General features: G+C 42.8%; 1 protein-coding gene across 5 annotated transcripts in view; it reads left to right on the top strand.

Moving 5' to 3' along the window:
• Nucleotides 1-15825, top strand: part of KCNH1 (potassium voltage-gated channel subfamily H member 1) — a 218021-nt gene that overhangs the window by 47616 nt on the left and 154580 nt on the right. For 3 of the 5 annotated variants that reach the window (XM_083733194.1, XM_083733197.1, XM_083733195.1), the window contains exon 6: nucleotides 183-578. In XM_083733194.1, coding sequence (XP_083589320.1) covers nucleotides 183-578 — 396 coding nt within the window. The remainder of the gene's footprint in view (nucleotides 1-182; nucleotides 579-15825) is intronic. The other 2 variants (XM_083733198.1, XM_083733196.1) reach the window with 1 other exon arrangement.

The following is a 15825-nucleotide window of genomic DNA, read 5'->3' on the forward strand; positions in this document are numbered from 1 at the left end:
AATGGAACAATGGCTTGATTCAGGAGAAGGCAAAGATATCGTTAGGATTGCTCTATGAGTCATCATGAGCCTTTTTTATTTTATTTTAAGGAAAGATGGCCCATGTGATAATTGGGGGGGGGGGAAGCATGCTGTTTTGTTTTTTTAATAGTGAAAGGCTTTTTCTCTTACTGTTTTCCAAGCAGGTCCTGCAATTGGGCTCTGAAATCCTCCCTCAGTACAAGCAAGAGGCACCAAAGACCCCACCACATATCATTTTACATTACTGTGTTTTCAAGACCACTTGGGATTGGGTCATCCTGATTTTAACCTTCTACACGGCTATTTTGGTTCCTTACAACGTCTCCTTTAAAACGAAACAGAACAATGTGGCCTGGCTGGTAGTAGACAGCATTGTTGACGTCATTTTTCTGGTAGACATTGTGCTTAATTTCCACACCACGTTTGTTGGGCCAGCTGGAGAAGTGATCTCTGACCCAAAACTGATTCGCATGAATTACTTGAAGACATGGTTTGTCATTGACCTTCTGTCCTGTTTGCCGTATGATGTGATCAACGCATTTGAGAATGTTGATGAGGTGAGTTTTGTTTCCACTTGCCATCTAATCATTTACCAAGATCGGTTGAGTGGGGAGAAAAATGGCTTTTTAAACCAAAAGTTGGTTAGTTGCTCTCCATCTACACATGTGCTTAAATAAATGTCATTCTGCCTTCCTAGGCTGCAACCGCTAATTGATTGCAAATTCTCAAGAAATTGCAATCAATTCACAATAGTACTTCACAAAAGTATTTATAGATTTGTTTGTTTTACAGGCAATGGGAGGTGCAATAAGCTAATACCTTGTGAAACGTTGAGACTGAGATTTATATAATGACCTTTAGTCCCCAGATTCATTAAGCATTTTTGTGCAGCTTTATTTTCTTTATCACTGTAACATATGAATGCAAAAAGTATATAGTCAAAACTGATTGAAAAAAGTCACTGTCTGCCCCATGTTTGCTTGATGGCTTCTCCAGTTTCAGCAAGCACTTCATCTGTCTTAAAATATTAGGTTCAAAAGATGCCAGAGATGGCTTGCAATTAAACAGTAGCCATGCGCACACACTCTTCCAGATCACATTTTAACAATTCAGAAAGTATAAGACCATGGAAAGTTTCCCATCCAGCATTGAACCAACAGCTATCAAAAGCCAAGGGGCAGGAAAGCAAATGATTAACCAACTTTTTGAAAAATGCAGCATGGAAAAACTTGACGAACCTTGCTAAGAAACAAATTCTAGAGTTGCCGTGCTGCCAGAGCTAGCCTGAGATGTTTTGCTGTTGTAGGCAAAAGGCCTGGATGCCACCCCTCCTTCCTTCCTGGCCTTGCCATTGCACCCACTGCTGCCTGCCCTGCCACTGCACCCTCACCTGTAGCTGGGCCCACGCAGCCACTGCAACACATTGGCAGTGGCACTGGTGCTGTGGGAACAGTGAGAGCAATGGCGCAGTGGCAGTGTGGGTGAAGCCTTGGCAGGTCTGTAAGCAGCAGAATGGCAGGGTTTGGCAGCCAGAACTGCCACCTGAGGCCAATGGCTTGACCTCGCCTCATTGATGGGCTGCCTCAGATGCTGCAAAGGGAACACCTGGCTCTGACTGCTTGAGAAGTAACTACCGGAAGAAGCAGCGACTAGTTGAGGCTTCAGCTCTGGATCCCTCAACAGGCAATTCTACAGGAGAAGGAAATTTCTGCCTTCCCAGGCTACATTGACGTTGCTCAAGTGATTGCTTGGCTGCTTGGAGTTGTGAGTAGGAGGCGGTGTCTCTGGGTCATGTTAGATTCCATATGCTGGGTGTCTTTTCAGCTGTACTATGTTGATGCCTGGTGTGTGGGTATGTAAGGGAAGGGGTTGTAGCTCAGTGGCAGAGCATCTGCTTTGCACGCAGAAAGTCGCAGGTTCAGTACCTGGCATCTCCATGTTAGGGGCTGGGAGAGAATGCTGCTCCCCAGCCCTGCTTCCTTGGGTCAGTTTTATTCATTTTTTTTTAAAAAAATTATTAAAGGTTTTCTTGTGAAGCAAAGAAATACATTCAGGCAGCCTCCTGTTTATGTTCCGAGGCATGCATGTGCAGGTGAAATTGTGTAGAAGTTGAACCCATGGGAAAAGCCTGCTAACACCCCCATTCTTCCCTTTTAGTGACGTTTCAATGACATCTGGGTCACTTCTGAGTTCAGCGTGATGCGCATCTACACAGTCATGCACGTATTGAACGTGCGTGAACAGGGGCTGCCTGTATAGCATACCACTTTCAATTCATAGAGTCTTTTTCACAGCTCATTTGCGTTTAGTACGAGACACTGCTGTCATAGACATGATACAGTAGGGGGAAGAAGAGAGGGGAGAGGGGGTGAAGAGAGATAGGGGGGAATAATGATATTTCATTCTATTGCATAGTGTTTGCTCAGGGGGTGTTTGTGCCAGCATCACACGGATAGGTACCGTATTCATATATTTATAAAAGAATGCTGGTGGAATCCTGGGGAGCCATTGCTGGCCTCGGTAGATGGACACTGAGCTAGATGGATAAATGGCCAGACCCAATATAAGGCAGCATCCTAAATTCCCAAGCGTATACATTTCACTTGCTTGTGGGCTTCCCCCTTATTCTTGATGCCCCAGAGTTCCCTCAGAAGAAGGATTGATTGTCAACCCTTCTAGGAGTTGTAGCTCTGGGAGGGGAATAGGGGTCTCCTAGCAGCTGTCAGCACTCTTAACTAACGACAGCTCCCAAAGTTCTTGGTGGAAAGCCATGACTGGTTAAAGTGGTGTCTTAGTGCTTTAAATATATGGCATGAATGTGTCCTCAATAAGTGTGTTGAGATCAGTTCTGGGACAAATCTGCTACTGCTGCCTGTTTGTTTCCCCCTGCCCAGAAACAAAATCCAGCACAGGCATCTGCTTCCAGCCCCTTTGGCTGAGTCACATGCATCATGGGAACTGACTGACTTTTGGGTGCGGGGATTAAGTGAGCTGTGCTAAAAATGATCAGACTCAGATCTGACTTGCTGGCATGCTCTAGCAAGTAAACGAGCGAAACCTTTACATGACTACATGACCCATTAGAGACTGATTTTTCACAACACCTCAAACTTAATGTTTTCAGATCTGATCCACATATTCATCTATGTTGATACAGCAATGGGCTTCTTCTTTTTTGTGTACTGTCAGGTTTACAGTCCTCTGGAGCCAGTAGGATTCTTGAGTTTATCACTAGCTTTATAGGACTATCCTTCTGTGATTGTGCATCACTACATCTTTGATTCATTGCTCTGGTTGTTCTCTTTCCTCACAGAAAACTTTTGTGATGTTGGAGGGTTTCGATTTCTCTCTCTGACACCAGTCAGGGTCTGTTGATCCTCCAAATATTCAGCGCCTTCTGAATGAGGCATTTACTTGGTGATGCGAAGCAACGTTTGCTTAACCAAATAAATTAGAGAAAAGCTTGATGTTAGGCAAGGAAGATGTTTAGCTTCCAATCTAAAGTAATGGAGGAGAAGCACAGAAAACAAAGCACAACCTTCACCTCAGTAGAAAGAAATGTCATGTAGTCTGAGAAAGGAGAAGTGGTGGAGCTCGAAATTTGAACAGAAAGCAGAAAAGGAGATGGAATGGATCGCGAGTGAAGTACCGTCTATTTCAAAACTACTATGTTCACAGACTGGGCAATACATTGGGTTGGCCCGAAGGCCTTGTTAATAGAATTATCTCCCATTCCAATACAAGTGGAAACTTGCTTTATATAAGTGTGATCATTATTATTATTTCTTCAGGTGAGGGCTACTTTATCATAGTCCAAGCCCAATGCAGAAAACAACTCCAAAGTTTATGAAACGATGTGTGTTTAGGGGGCATAACATATTTGTTTGATTATTTTGTGGTGTCTGAAAATACCGTATTGCAAGTTGCATTACATTTGGAAGATGCTGGAACACACAGCTTTTGCTTTGGGCAACCAGACCATCCTTTTTGTAAGCCAGACTCTCTTTTCTTGTTGCCTGAATCAACCATTCCTAAGCAGCCAGCAGAACGCAAAAGTTATCAGTAACCTTGTAAAAAATAAATAAATAAAGCATTGAACCATAGGGCTGGGTAACATATCAACATATCATCCAAATCCGGTTTGAAGTCCATATCGTGACATCAGTTTCATAATTTTTGACCTGGCAATATATCACGAATCCTGATGTGTTTGTGTGTGTGCTATGCAAAAATCATGATGCGGGAAAAACCGTGAAGCCAACTGATGCCTCTATATAGCTCCATCCTTATTTCAGGCATTATGATATATTATATCACAATGTTTATCTGGTGATATATTGCGATGTTGAAAACCGGATATCGCCCAGCCCTAATGTACCAGGATCGCTGAGCCTTCTTTGAAAGGACGTTCCACCAGTTTGGTGGTATCAACTTCTTGTTGGTTTCAGAAGTTACACCTTCAGGCCTGTTAAAGCAAAGTACATGCAGCACAACTTTAAATCTTACCACAACCCAATCCCCTATTGCAGCAGGAAGAAAAGACGATTTATCTCCGAGTTGCTATTGAAAAGGTGTTATTTCTGCATCAACTGACAACGTTTAACTTTTTTTTTAAAAAAAAAAACTTGACAAAGCAGAGCAGCCTACATAAGCCTCTCAGTCTATATTAAGCCGAAAGAAATTAAGGTCTCAATTACACCCCAGGGATAATATATGGTGATATCATTTGTCAAAGAAGAGCAAATTGAGCTTGTTATGTTGGCATTGCTTTGGAAAGGGGCTGTCAGACCAACACTTTAAACAGGATAGAAAGGAATATTGTTCTTTGTGGCCCACTGTGTCGAGGCAGTGAGTGTCTTGGGACATGTTGAACAGCCCAAAGGCAGTTGGACTAATTTGACCAAGGCAGTAAGGTCCAATGGCTACCTGAAGAGCAATGGACACAAGCATAAAGCTGTGAAATGGGGAGAGGGGTCAGGGAAAGAAAGGAGAGAAATGTGTGACTCCTGAGCATCAAGGAGTTAGAACATTAGAACATGGGTACCCCCAGTTTGTAGCCGGTAAGGGTTTGGTAATTCATTTATTCTCTTTATCTTAATTCCCGCTTTTTAAAAAGAGCATAAAACTATACACAATTCAAGAGAAAGCTGAAATGATTAAGAACTATCTTTTTATGCTCTTAAAATCAAACAAGATTTTAATTGGGTTTATGTTGCGAGTGTCATTTTAAATTTAATTTAATCCTTCTGCATTGCTATACTCAAGGCAGTTTGCAACCCATAGAAATGAAAAAAGCATGCAGCAAAAACTACATCCCACAAGAATTCAATCTGAATGAACCTGAATGAAAATGGTTAAGAAACAAATACTTTAAATCAATTAACATAAAACACAAACCTCCATTTCACATAACATGAAATATATATACGTTGGTATCTCGGGTTACATACACTTTAGGTTACATACGCTTCAGGTTACAGACTCCGCCACCCCAGAAATAGTACCTCGGGTTAAGAGCTTTGCTTCAGGATGAAAACAGAAATTGCACGGTGGCGGCAGGAGGCCCCATTAGCTAAAGTGGTACTTCAGGTTAAGAACAGTTTCAGGTTAAGAACGGACCTCCAGAACAAATTAAGTACTTAACCCGAGGTACCACTGTATTAAGATAATCAACCCAGCAAAATGTCAGCAAATAATAAATTGCATCCAACAATGGTAACGAATAGTTTACTAATTATAAATGGTCAAAACAACAGTGGCAAAGACCCTGTGGCAAAACAACAGTGGCAAAAATGAAAGCTAGTTGTTCCACTGAACAACCTATAGCAGTTGGTCCCAGGAGATTAGCTCAGCCATTTAATTGACCAATTGCGCAGCCTTGGGAATTTTCCTGGAGCTGTGGTGAGAGATGAGAGAAGACGAACGAGACAAGAAGTGTGAAGTATTTCCCGCCCATTATATGTGCTCAACAGACAACAAATAAGAATGAGAGTAAAACATAGGCAGTCCCTGGTGCATAGCATTGGAATGGGAAGAACATATTTCTATATTCTGTTTATGAAGGGGATGGGGGAACTGCTTGAGAATGTGAACTTATGTGAATCTGTCATAGGCTTGCCAGTTTTAATTTGGCTCAGGAAAGATATAAATAGTATTCTCTTTCCATACTTTCCTAAAATTGCTCATATTCTGTCATGCACTGAGGGGATTAGATAATGCTTTTTGTTGTGGTTTATAAAAATCGGAGGGCTTGCAGTTTTTCTTTTTTTAAAAAACCCGCACACAATCAAACTACTTCCCTCAGTTACCATGTTGTATTGCAATGATGCCTACAGTGTGCAAAGGCAGTGCTTCCCTCCCCACACCTAGAAAAATAGATCAAGTTTATTAAATTTGTGAGGTCCATGCCTTTACACAAAATACCATAAAACATTATTAAAAGATAAACAATAAAATTATAAAAATAAGCTAAAATTCAAGCCATGCTGTCCCAGCAAGGAAACTACCCAAAAAAACCCCACCATTCAGGAAAGAAGATATAGCAACAGGTTAGGAGAGCAATGGGAGGGACCTCACCTTTTCATCCAGGAACCATACTCTAGTTTTCATAGCCTTCACCACAAAGACTGCTACCACGTGAGAAATCCGTGGATCAGCGTTCACCAGTAAAAACTTTACTTGGTCCTCAGAGTTGACTATTGATTTGGGAATAGTTTGTAACATCGCATCCCTGAAGGCCGAATAGATGGGACAATACAACATGTAATGTGTGAGGTCCTCTTTGGTTCTCATATGACAAGGACATATACGCTGCTCTACTGGGATTTTTGCATATCTGCCTGACAGATAGGCCGTAGGAATGGTTTGAAAACGGGCCATGGTGAAAGCTCTCCGAAGGGTGGGATTGGTGATATTCGCCAAGTAATTGGCGCAGGTTTTGACTGTTTTCAGTCGGGGAAACCAGTGGGAGGACCCTGGGTTCTGTATTTTTGTGATATCTAACAGAGCGTCTCTCTCCAGGATCCATTCCCGAACTTTGTCCGGGCTCCACAGTTTGAGAATATTAAACTCAGGTAGGGTGTATCTAACCAGGATCTCAGATAGGTTTTGACGCCAAGTGGTGTTCTTTTGAAGAGATACAAAGGCTTGTTTGGCCAACCTAGAAAAATAGGTGCCGCTATTCACCATGAAGTTGTTACAGTAAGGGCCACACTTTTTAACAACAAAAAAGGAGGTGCTGGTACTGCATACCCCTAGTTACCCCCTGGGGGGAGAAAGCACTGTGCATAGGGAATGCAGTTGTAGGTTAACCAGCAGCTGGTCTTGTGGCACATTAAGGACTAAGGCTGTGCTCAGGTAATTCAGTGGGACTTACTTTTGAGTAGACATAGTTAGCATTGTACTGCAATGTTAGTCATACTTGGAGGTCGCTTAACTCCTAATATGACTTAGTTGGCTACCTTCCCAAACAATTTATTTATTTATTTATAAATATTTTTTATTAACAATTTCAGCAAATCAAAAATTTCAAAACATACCATATTCATTATTTTCCCCCTCCCCCCATCCAACCCTTCTCCCCCCCAGAGACTGTCCCTCACACTTTTTCAAGCCATGGATTATTTAATAGCCATAGGCCTGGGTAAAGAGGAATGTTTTTACCTGGAGCCTAAAGACATGAAGTGATGGTGCCAGGTGAGCCTCTCTGGGGAGAGCATTCCATAATTGGGGAGCCACCACAGAAAAGCCCCAGCCAGCATAACCAATGATCAGGTATGATGGGAGTGGTAGTCCAGTGACAACTGCAGGCCTGCAGCTTCCCTGTTCCTGAAGAATGGGATTGGAAGTTACCATGCTGGGTTAATACTTTTACCATAGCCCTTGATGCATTGGGTTTGATGCTTGGTCAAGTTGGTGGGCTGGCATGTACTGTAGAGTGTACAGCAAGGTAAGAATGCCTTACCTATGAAAAATATAGTTAGAAAATCGACACTGTGGGATTGAAGGCTTCTTCAGTGCTTGCAGGTGTAACCCGAATCAATTTGTTTAGCACATTTGTATCACACATTTCCTCTGAGGAGCTTAGGGCGAGATGTTTAAAGGTTACCACAAGTGATCCTCACAACCAGCCTGTCTGGCTGAGAGCTTGTGACTTTCCCAAGGTCACACCCTAGGAGTTTTATGGCTCATCATATGGGCTCCGTGTTATTCACCCTACAGGCTATTTGGTATTTTGTGCCCTCAGCGATTGTATTGCTGGTATTCTTGTCTATATTTCATTTGCTACAGTGAGCGTACAAATAGTCTTCTTCAAAACTGGAAAGATACAGGGTGAACTCTTGCCTTCTCATGAGTCACTCAGAGTTTCAAAAAACCCCAGCAACAACCTTTTTCAAACTTCTAGCACCTCCACTCACCACCCAGTGTGCCGTCCAAAGCTTTTAGCGTCTTGCTTAGGTCAGCATAAGTAAAAGTTCAAATCCCAAGTGTTTTTATTTATTCAGACTAGGGCTATTGGGAAATGGCTCCCCGGATTTGCAGAAGGTGAACTGGTGGTGGTGGTGATGAGGTATCTCACCAATTTTTCAGAGTCAGAGGAGAAAAGTAGTGAATGGGATGAGGAGCGAGGAAAGGCTTTTAAATTTCATTAGTTTAGTGTGGTGAGCGGCTGGTCCTTCTCTCCCTTCCAGTTCCTCCATTCCTAGTCTGTTTGTGTGTGGCGAGATGGGGAAATTGGATATGATTCCCACCAGCCATGATGGCTTCAATTTCATACCCTCCAACATTTCTCCAAAGAAAACAAGGCCGTCCCATTCCATATCGATAATTTTACTATTTATACCCCACACATCTTACTGGGTTGCCCCAGCCACTCTGGGCAGCTTCCAACATATATAAAAACATAATAAAACATTTGAAAAACTTCCCTATACAGAATTGTTTTCAGACAGCTTTGGGGTTGGATAACTCCATACCCTCCAACATTTCTTCAATGAAACTAGGGACATCCTAAGGAAAAGTGGGACATTCCAGGATCAAATCAGAAACCAGGTGGCTTCTCCAAATCAGGGACGTCCCTGGAAAACAGAGACACTTGGAGGGTCTGCAATTTACCTCCACTGTCAGAATACTGAGAATCCAAAGTGAGGAGAGTGCTGTTGCCCTCAAGTCCTGTTTGTGAGTTTTTCACAGGCACTGTGAGAACAGTGGACCAGATGGGCCATTGACCTAATCCAGCAGGTCTCTTCTTATATTGTTAGAACAGAACAATAGCTGAAAATTAAAGAGAAAAAAGATAATTACTTTCCCGGCTTTTCATATACCAGTTTTGCTAATGATGCCTGAGTCTTACGCAGAAGCAGCACACCGTAAATGTACTCTTACAGCACAGTCCAATTCATGTTTACTCAGACTAAGTCCTACATTGCTCAATGGAACTAACTCTGCATGGGATTTTAGAAATACAATTGTACCCTGGAAGGTGAACAGCTTAGTTCCCAAACGTTTTGGCTCCTGAACGTCGCAAACCCGGAAGTGACTGTTCCGGTTTGTGAACTATTTTTGGAAGCCGAACGTTCAACGGGGCTTTTGCGACTTCTGACTGGCTGCAGGAGCAGGTGCTTTGATTTTTGAACGTTTTGGAAGTCAATCGGACTTCCGGAACGGATTCCTTCAACTTGGGTTTTCTGCTATAATTTCCAGTAGGAATGCACTGCTTTTCAAAAGTAGCACTTGTGCTCATCCATTTTTAAATCTTTGCCTCCTTCTTTCTTTTCTGCATGATGGTGTGTCTGACATTTGCCTTTAGTGAATTTCATATTGTTTTAGCCCCTGTCTCTGCTCTATCAGAATCCTAAAGTCTTTGTGATCCCTCTTCATTTCATGCCATCTGTCACTTTGATAAGAGAACCTATTCCTTCATTCCAAACAAATAGCAAAAACTGAGCAGCACAAAGGTAAACCTGGGCTATTTTATTTTTTGACTGTTGACCATTCATAATCACTGCTATAACTCCATTGGCATTCAATTTGGCTGCCAAAGGATCACCAGTATTTATAGTTGGCTTTGACCATCAGTAGCATGACAGTGGTTCCATTTGGCTCTGTAGACGTCATGAGCCCCATGGAACCATAATGGAAGGAAAGGTTGAATCCTGAGGAGGAATTGGAGGAGCTCAGGGAGTTGGAACTGGGTGACCCTGAGGAACGTGGGGAAGGTGAAATTGGGACACCAAGAAGTGTCTGAGAGCAGCGAGGTCAGTAGTCTAGGGCAGAGGTTTTAAACGTTTCTGAGTCCATGGCTCCCTTGGCCAAGTGCATTCTTTCTGCAGCATCCCTGTGGGGCTCAGGAGCCCAGTTATGCTACCCCTTGCCTGCAGAGCTGGCAGCCTCTCACCCTTTTTTGAACACCCTTCTTTGTGGAGTGTTTCCTCAGCCTCCTCTCTTCTTCTCTCTCCTTGGGAGTCCTCTAGGCAGCTGCAGCCACCACCCCTGGTCTCTGAGCTGCCCCACCTGGCCCCCAAAAAGGTGTCTCCTCACACAGGGGCCTGGGAAGAGGGTGCACCCAGCCTTGGTGGCCCAATGGAGACTGGCCAAAGGTGAACATTAGGTCAGTACCTTACCTTGGGAGGCAGCAGTGGGCGCTGCTGGGCCTGCAGGGTGGACTGGCTCCCCTTCAGCACCGGGCACTCAGCTCTCAGGCACACCTTGCACATAGGAAGCACAAGAAAGGCCAGTGCAGCACTGGGCTGCCTGCCTGCCGAGTCTCCCACTTGTCTGTTCATTCCCAACAGCAAGGGATGGTGGAGTGGCTGGCTAGACTCCCTCGCCCGCTTGCTTGCTTGCTCTGAGGCTGCTTCAGCTCCTGGCAACCAGCACCCCCTGGCCAGCCCCAGAGGCACCATTCTCCTGGGGAGCTAGTAGCCAGGGCTGCTGCAGCAAATAACCCTGGAAGACTTTGAAAGGCAAGAGGGCATCAGAGGAGGGAGGGAAGGAAAGAAGGACAGAGGCCAGTGTTGCCCTCAAGGCACCCCAGGGTGCCACAGCACACTGGTTGAAAACTACTGGTCTAGGAAATGGAGAACAGAATCGGGGGGTGGGATGATGGTCAAGCAGGTTGGCAGAGGAGTCAGATACCTCTTGCTGTGGAGTTGCCCCCTGGCACCTCCACCTATCAGTGGGGAGGTTCATGGGAGTAAGTCAGATAGTAAGTTGGCACAGACACTGCCTCCGTCTGCAAGGACATAAATACATCAGCATGAGCAAACCTTGCAGACTCAGTCCATTCAAAGGAAGGCCCATTTGCAGACCCTCCAAGTGTCCCTATTTTCTAGGGATTTCCCTGATTTAGAGAAGCCATCCCGGTTTCTGATTTGATCCTGGAATGTCCCGTAGGTTGTCCCTATTTTCATTGGCGAAATGTTGGAGGGTATGCATTGGCTTGCCCTGTCCTGGGACCCCTGCGACTTCAGAAGGAAAGCGCAGGGTGTGTGCTGCTTGTTGGATCAATACCTTAGCTTGCACTTAGCCATGTATCTATACCTCTTCTGTACCGGCTGCTCCTTGAAGCCAAGCTGGGAGTTCTTGGTCTGGAAGTGAGAGCCATGGCAGTAGATGGCTTTGCAGAGAATCACCTCTCAGTTGGCAAATATCCCCTTTCTACTGCCCTGGGCTACTGTTGGGGGAAGCTTTAGCCCAATATTGGTGGATGGAGTACATTCTTAGAATGCATGAGATCCCAGATTCAATCTTGGTGTCTCCAGGAGCTAAAAGGATCACCTAGCAAGTGACAGGAGAGACTTCTCCCCAAGAGAAGTGCAGATAGAACTGGGTTATTTGGATGATGCCTGGAGTAATTCTGATTCCTATGTGTTTGTAAGGATATTCACTCTTTATTTTCTTTTAGCATTAAGGCACATGCTTCTTTCTGTATTCACATGCTTGGCTGACATCCAGAATGCGGTTATTTCACCAATGGGACTCGCATAATGGGAAGTAGGTGATTTCAGGAGTAGAGCCAAGAATTTAAAATGGGAAGCTAAAATAAAAGCTGAGCATTATCTCTGCAGTTCGGAAAGTTGCTTCATGTTTAATGCACATTTTTATTTGCTTCATAGTTAACACTAGTAAAGCACAAAGGACTGCACGGTTGTAGGCCATTTTTCTAAATATCTACAAATTACTTTGCTTTACTGACTCTTTGCCCCCCCCCCCCACTTTGTGCTCAATTAACCAAGACCCCAGAGGTTTAATGGTTTGTTTAAGCATTCAGGAAAAGCTGCATATGTGTTTTTCATGAAAGAAAAACAACAATGGAAGAAATGTAATTATTACAAATTCATGAATTAAAAACGAAACAGCAGTATTTCTGTTTTCCCAGAAACATATGTTAATATGAAAAACATATATTAATGGGCAAAAGAAATGAGATTTTCCACTGCATTAAGCAAGCCTAAACAAAAATGTTGGCGCAAATGATATTTAAGCATGACTGAACAAACTTTTCCATAAATGCCTGATGACCAGAATTAAGCAATAATTTATTTCCAAAAATATTCATTAACACGGGACACTTTAAATATAAGCAATTTGAAGGGAGAAACATGTCTCCTACAAGGCATATGTTTCTTGCTTTGAGATTTGCTCTGATATTTTTTGTTCTCTTATAACAAACTATTACTCAAACCTTGCCAGTAATCAGAATACCTATTAAGACCCTCCAGCTACACCTATCCAATATTCAGACTTGATCCAAGGTTGTGTTGTTGTTGTTGTTGTTTTGTTTGTTTAAATCCCTTTTCTACTAGAAAGGTAGTAAGTTTAGATACCATTGGATGCCATTTTGAATCAAGATGGTGGACCAAAATGTCCCAAACTGTGCAATTTGGAACATCTCTGAAGATGACACCACCAAATTTGGCACAATAACATGTGCAGAGGGGAGTGACCAAGATGATCAAGGGTCTGGAAACCAAGCCTTATAAGGAACAGTTGAGATAGTTAGGTATGTTTAGCCTGGGGAAGAGGTGACTGAGAGGAGATATGATAGCCAACTTCAAATATCTCAAGGGCTGCCACATGGAGGAGGGAACAAGCTTGTTTTCTGCTGCTCCGGAGGGTAGGGCCAAAACACATTATTATTATTATTATTTAGATTCAAATTACAAGAAATGAAATTCCAACTAAACATCAGGAAGAACTTTCTGACAGTGAGAGCTGTTTACCAGTGGAATAGACTCCCTTGGAAGGCGATGGATTCTCCTTCATTGGAGGTTTTTAAACAGAGGTTGGATGGCCACCTGTCAGGGATTCTTTAGCCATGATTCCTGCGTTACAGGGGGTTGGACTAGATGGCCCTTGGGGTCCCTTCCAACTCCAGAACTCTATGATTATCCAGAGGGTCACAGGTTCCCAGCCCCTGCTTTAAAGAGGTAAGAGTCATGCCAAAACATTTCATCAGCAACAGCCAAGACTGGAGCTGCTGGTTGACCTTTCAAAATACAGAGAAACATTAGGTACGAATCACAGTGCACAATCTATCCCATGCAATAGAAAAAATGCCTGGAAAGTAGTTACATGGGCAAGATCGAAGTATGTTAAGAATTGTAAAACAGCCCACATCTCTCTCTCTCTCTCTCTTTTATAATAATTTTTATTAAGTTTTCCATATTTAACATAATCACATTCTATTAGATAATTCTATAACCTAAAACATTGCTCTAACTGAGCATCAACCTCCTTCCCTCCCTCTTTCTAACTTCCGAACATCTTTACTAAGTTATTAGCATTTCTATAACCACTTTTTTACCTTCTATCTTCTTTTTATATTTCACCTCATTATATGTAAATCAGTTTCTTATATTCACATTACAAAACATTTCAACTCAAACCTACAAACATTTTCAGATGTTTGCAACGTTCTTTCATAAAAAATGTAAATTTGCTCCAGTCCTTTTGAAACAGTTCGTCGCGCTGATTCCGGATCTTCCCTGTCAACTTTGCCAACTCTATGTATTCCGCCATCTTGATCTGCCATTCTTCCAAAACAGCCCACATCTCAGCATGTTCATGGGTAAAAAGATTGCCCATCACCCACAGGAGACCACTTTAACCACTATTTCCTCTCAAGCTTTTCTGTTTTAGCCTTAAAAGTAATGCTGCCTCTGGTGTTCAGAAAGTGTGCCTGGGAATTAAAATTCTTCACTGCACTAGGCAAAGCTTTGAAGAAAGATCCAGCTTGAGTGCTTCCATTTCTCAGCCTCTACAACTGTCTCCAGTACCTTCTTTGCAAATACAAAACGCTTGCAAAATGACTGTTATCAGCTGTGCAAATGCCACCTGTAAATTGCTGAAAGCTCATTCTCAACAGTGCATGGGTTTTTTTTTCCAACTCTTCAGTTTCAATCACTTGAATCCTGGTGTGCTCCTATATGTACATCTGAACTTTTGCTCTCTTTTTATGCTGCTGGATGGAAGGTTCTCTGAAATAGGAGAGCTTGCGCATTGCCTGAAAGCTGAGTTACATGGGGATATTGCTAAAACAGCAGCAACCCAGTATTCTCTGGTGAGCCTTCCTCCTTGCTAATTGACCAGGCCCTGCTTGCTAGAGACAAGCTATTCTTGCATATGTGGTCCTTTGCAGAAAAATGTGCTCAGTGCAGGACTAGCACTGTGGTATGACAGACGTGGTCCCACTCAAATCATGAGTAGCCAAAATATTTCTGATGCTTTGGTGTATGTATTTCTTAAGGCATTGGATTGTGTTGTATACGCTGTATGTCACCATGAGTGGGGATCTTATTGTGGTACACAGATTTTAAAATATAAATAGCTCCAGAAAGATACCTTTTTTAAAAAACAAACAAACCCCTGAACACTCACCTTTTCTGTTGTTGCTTGTCAGACCCCACCTTGTGTGAATAAGAAGGGGCTTAATGGAAAAGACTGAAAGGGATTTTGCTCAAGTGTCTGTTGGTATTGCTGATCCTAGTTGTATAATTAGTGTGATGTTTTTGTTAATCTTGCTTTAATGTTTTAATTAGAGTTAGGGTGTTGTTTGTTTCCCAGAGGTGCATCACATTTTGGAGCAAGGTGGAGAAGAATCAGAGGAGCAGTCAAATTGCAACGTCTGCACAGCTCTTAATTAATTTCTTGTTTTTAATGGGGATTACAAGAAATGCCATACTTTCAGAGCATAGGCGTTAGCCAATTTAAGTGTGAAAAAAAATATGTGTACCTCAAAGGGTTGGAAACTGAGGATGTTTTGTAATGGCAAACCAATGGAATGTATAAACATTTAAAGAGTGACTAGGAAAAGAAAATGCCAGAGGGAGGAGGTTTCTATGCCATGTCCCATCTGTTTCTTGGGATAATCTCATAACCAGGAGGTACCCAGGGTAACCTAATGCAGGAAAACCATGAGCAGGTAGGTAATCCGAGGTCTTGAATTTGCAGCAATCTGGTGATGACATGTATGTTTTTAAAATTATGAAGCCATTTTTTTACCATTTGCATAATACCTGTGCCGCAATCCAGAGACAGTATTAATTCATAAGTCCTACTTAGATCAAGGCTGATTAATGGATTTCAGCACAACCTTCTTTCAACTGGGTCCATGAAGCCATATCCAACTTTGTCCTTTCACAATCGCCAAGAGCCCTTATGCTAAACGGAAGTTCCCCAATGAAAGTTTGTATGTGCAACAACTGGGTCATGTTGCACAGCAATCTTTGAAAATGCATGTGTGTTTTCCCTTGCACGGTAGCTGATTCTTGCTGTGCAATCTGTTGCACGGCACTCTTCAAC

The sequence above is a fragment of the Podarcis gaigeae genome (genome assembly GCF_964106915.1).
Source record: "Podarcis gaigeae genome assembly, chromosome: 3".
NCBI lineage: Eukaryota > Metazoa > Chordata > Lepidosauria > Squamata > Lacertidae > Podarcis > Podarcis gaigeae.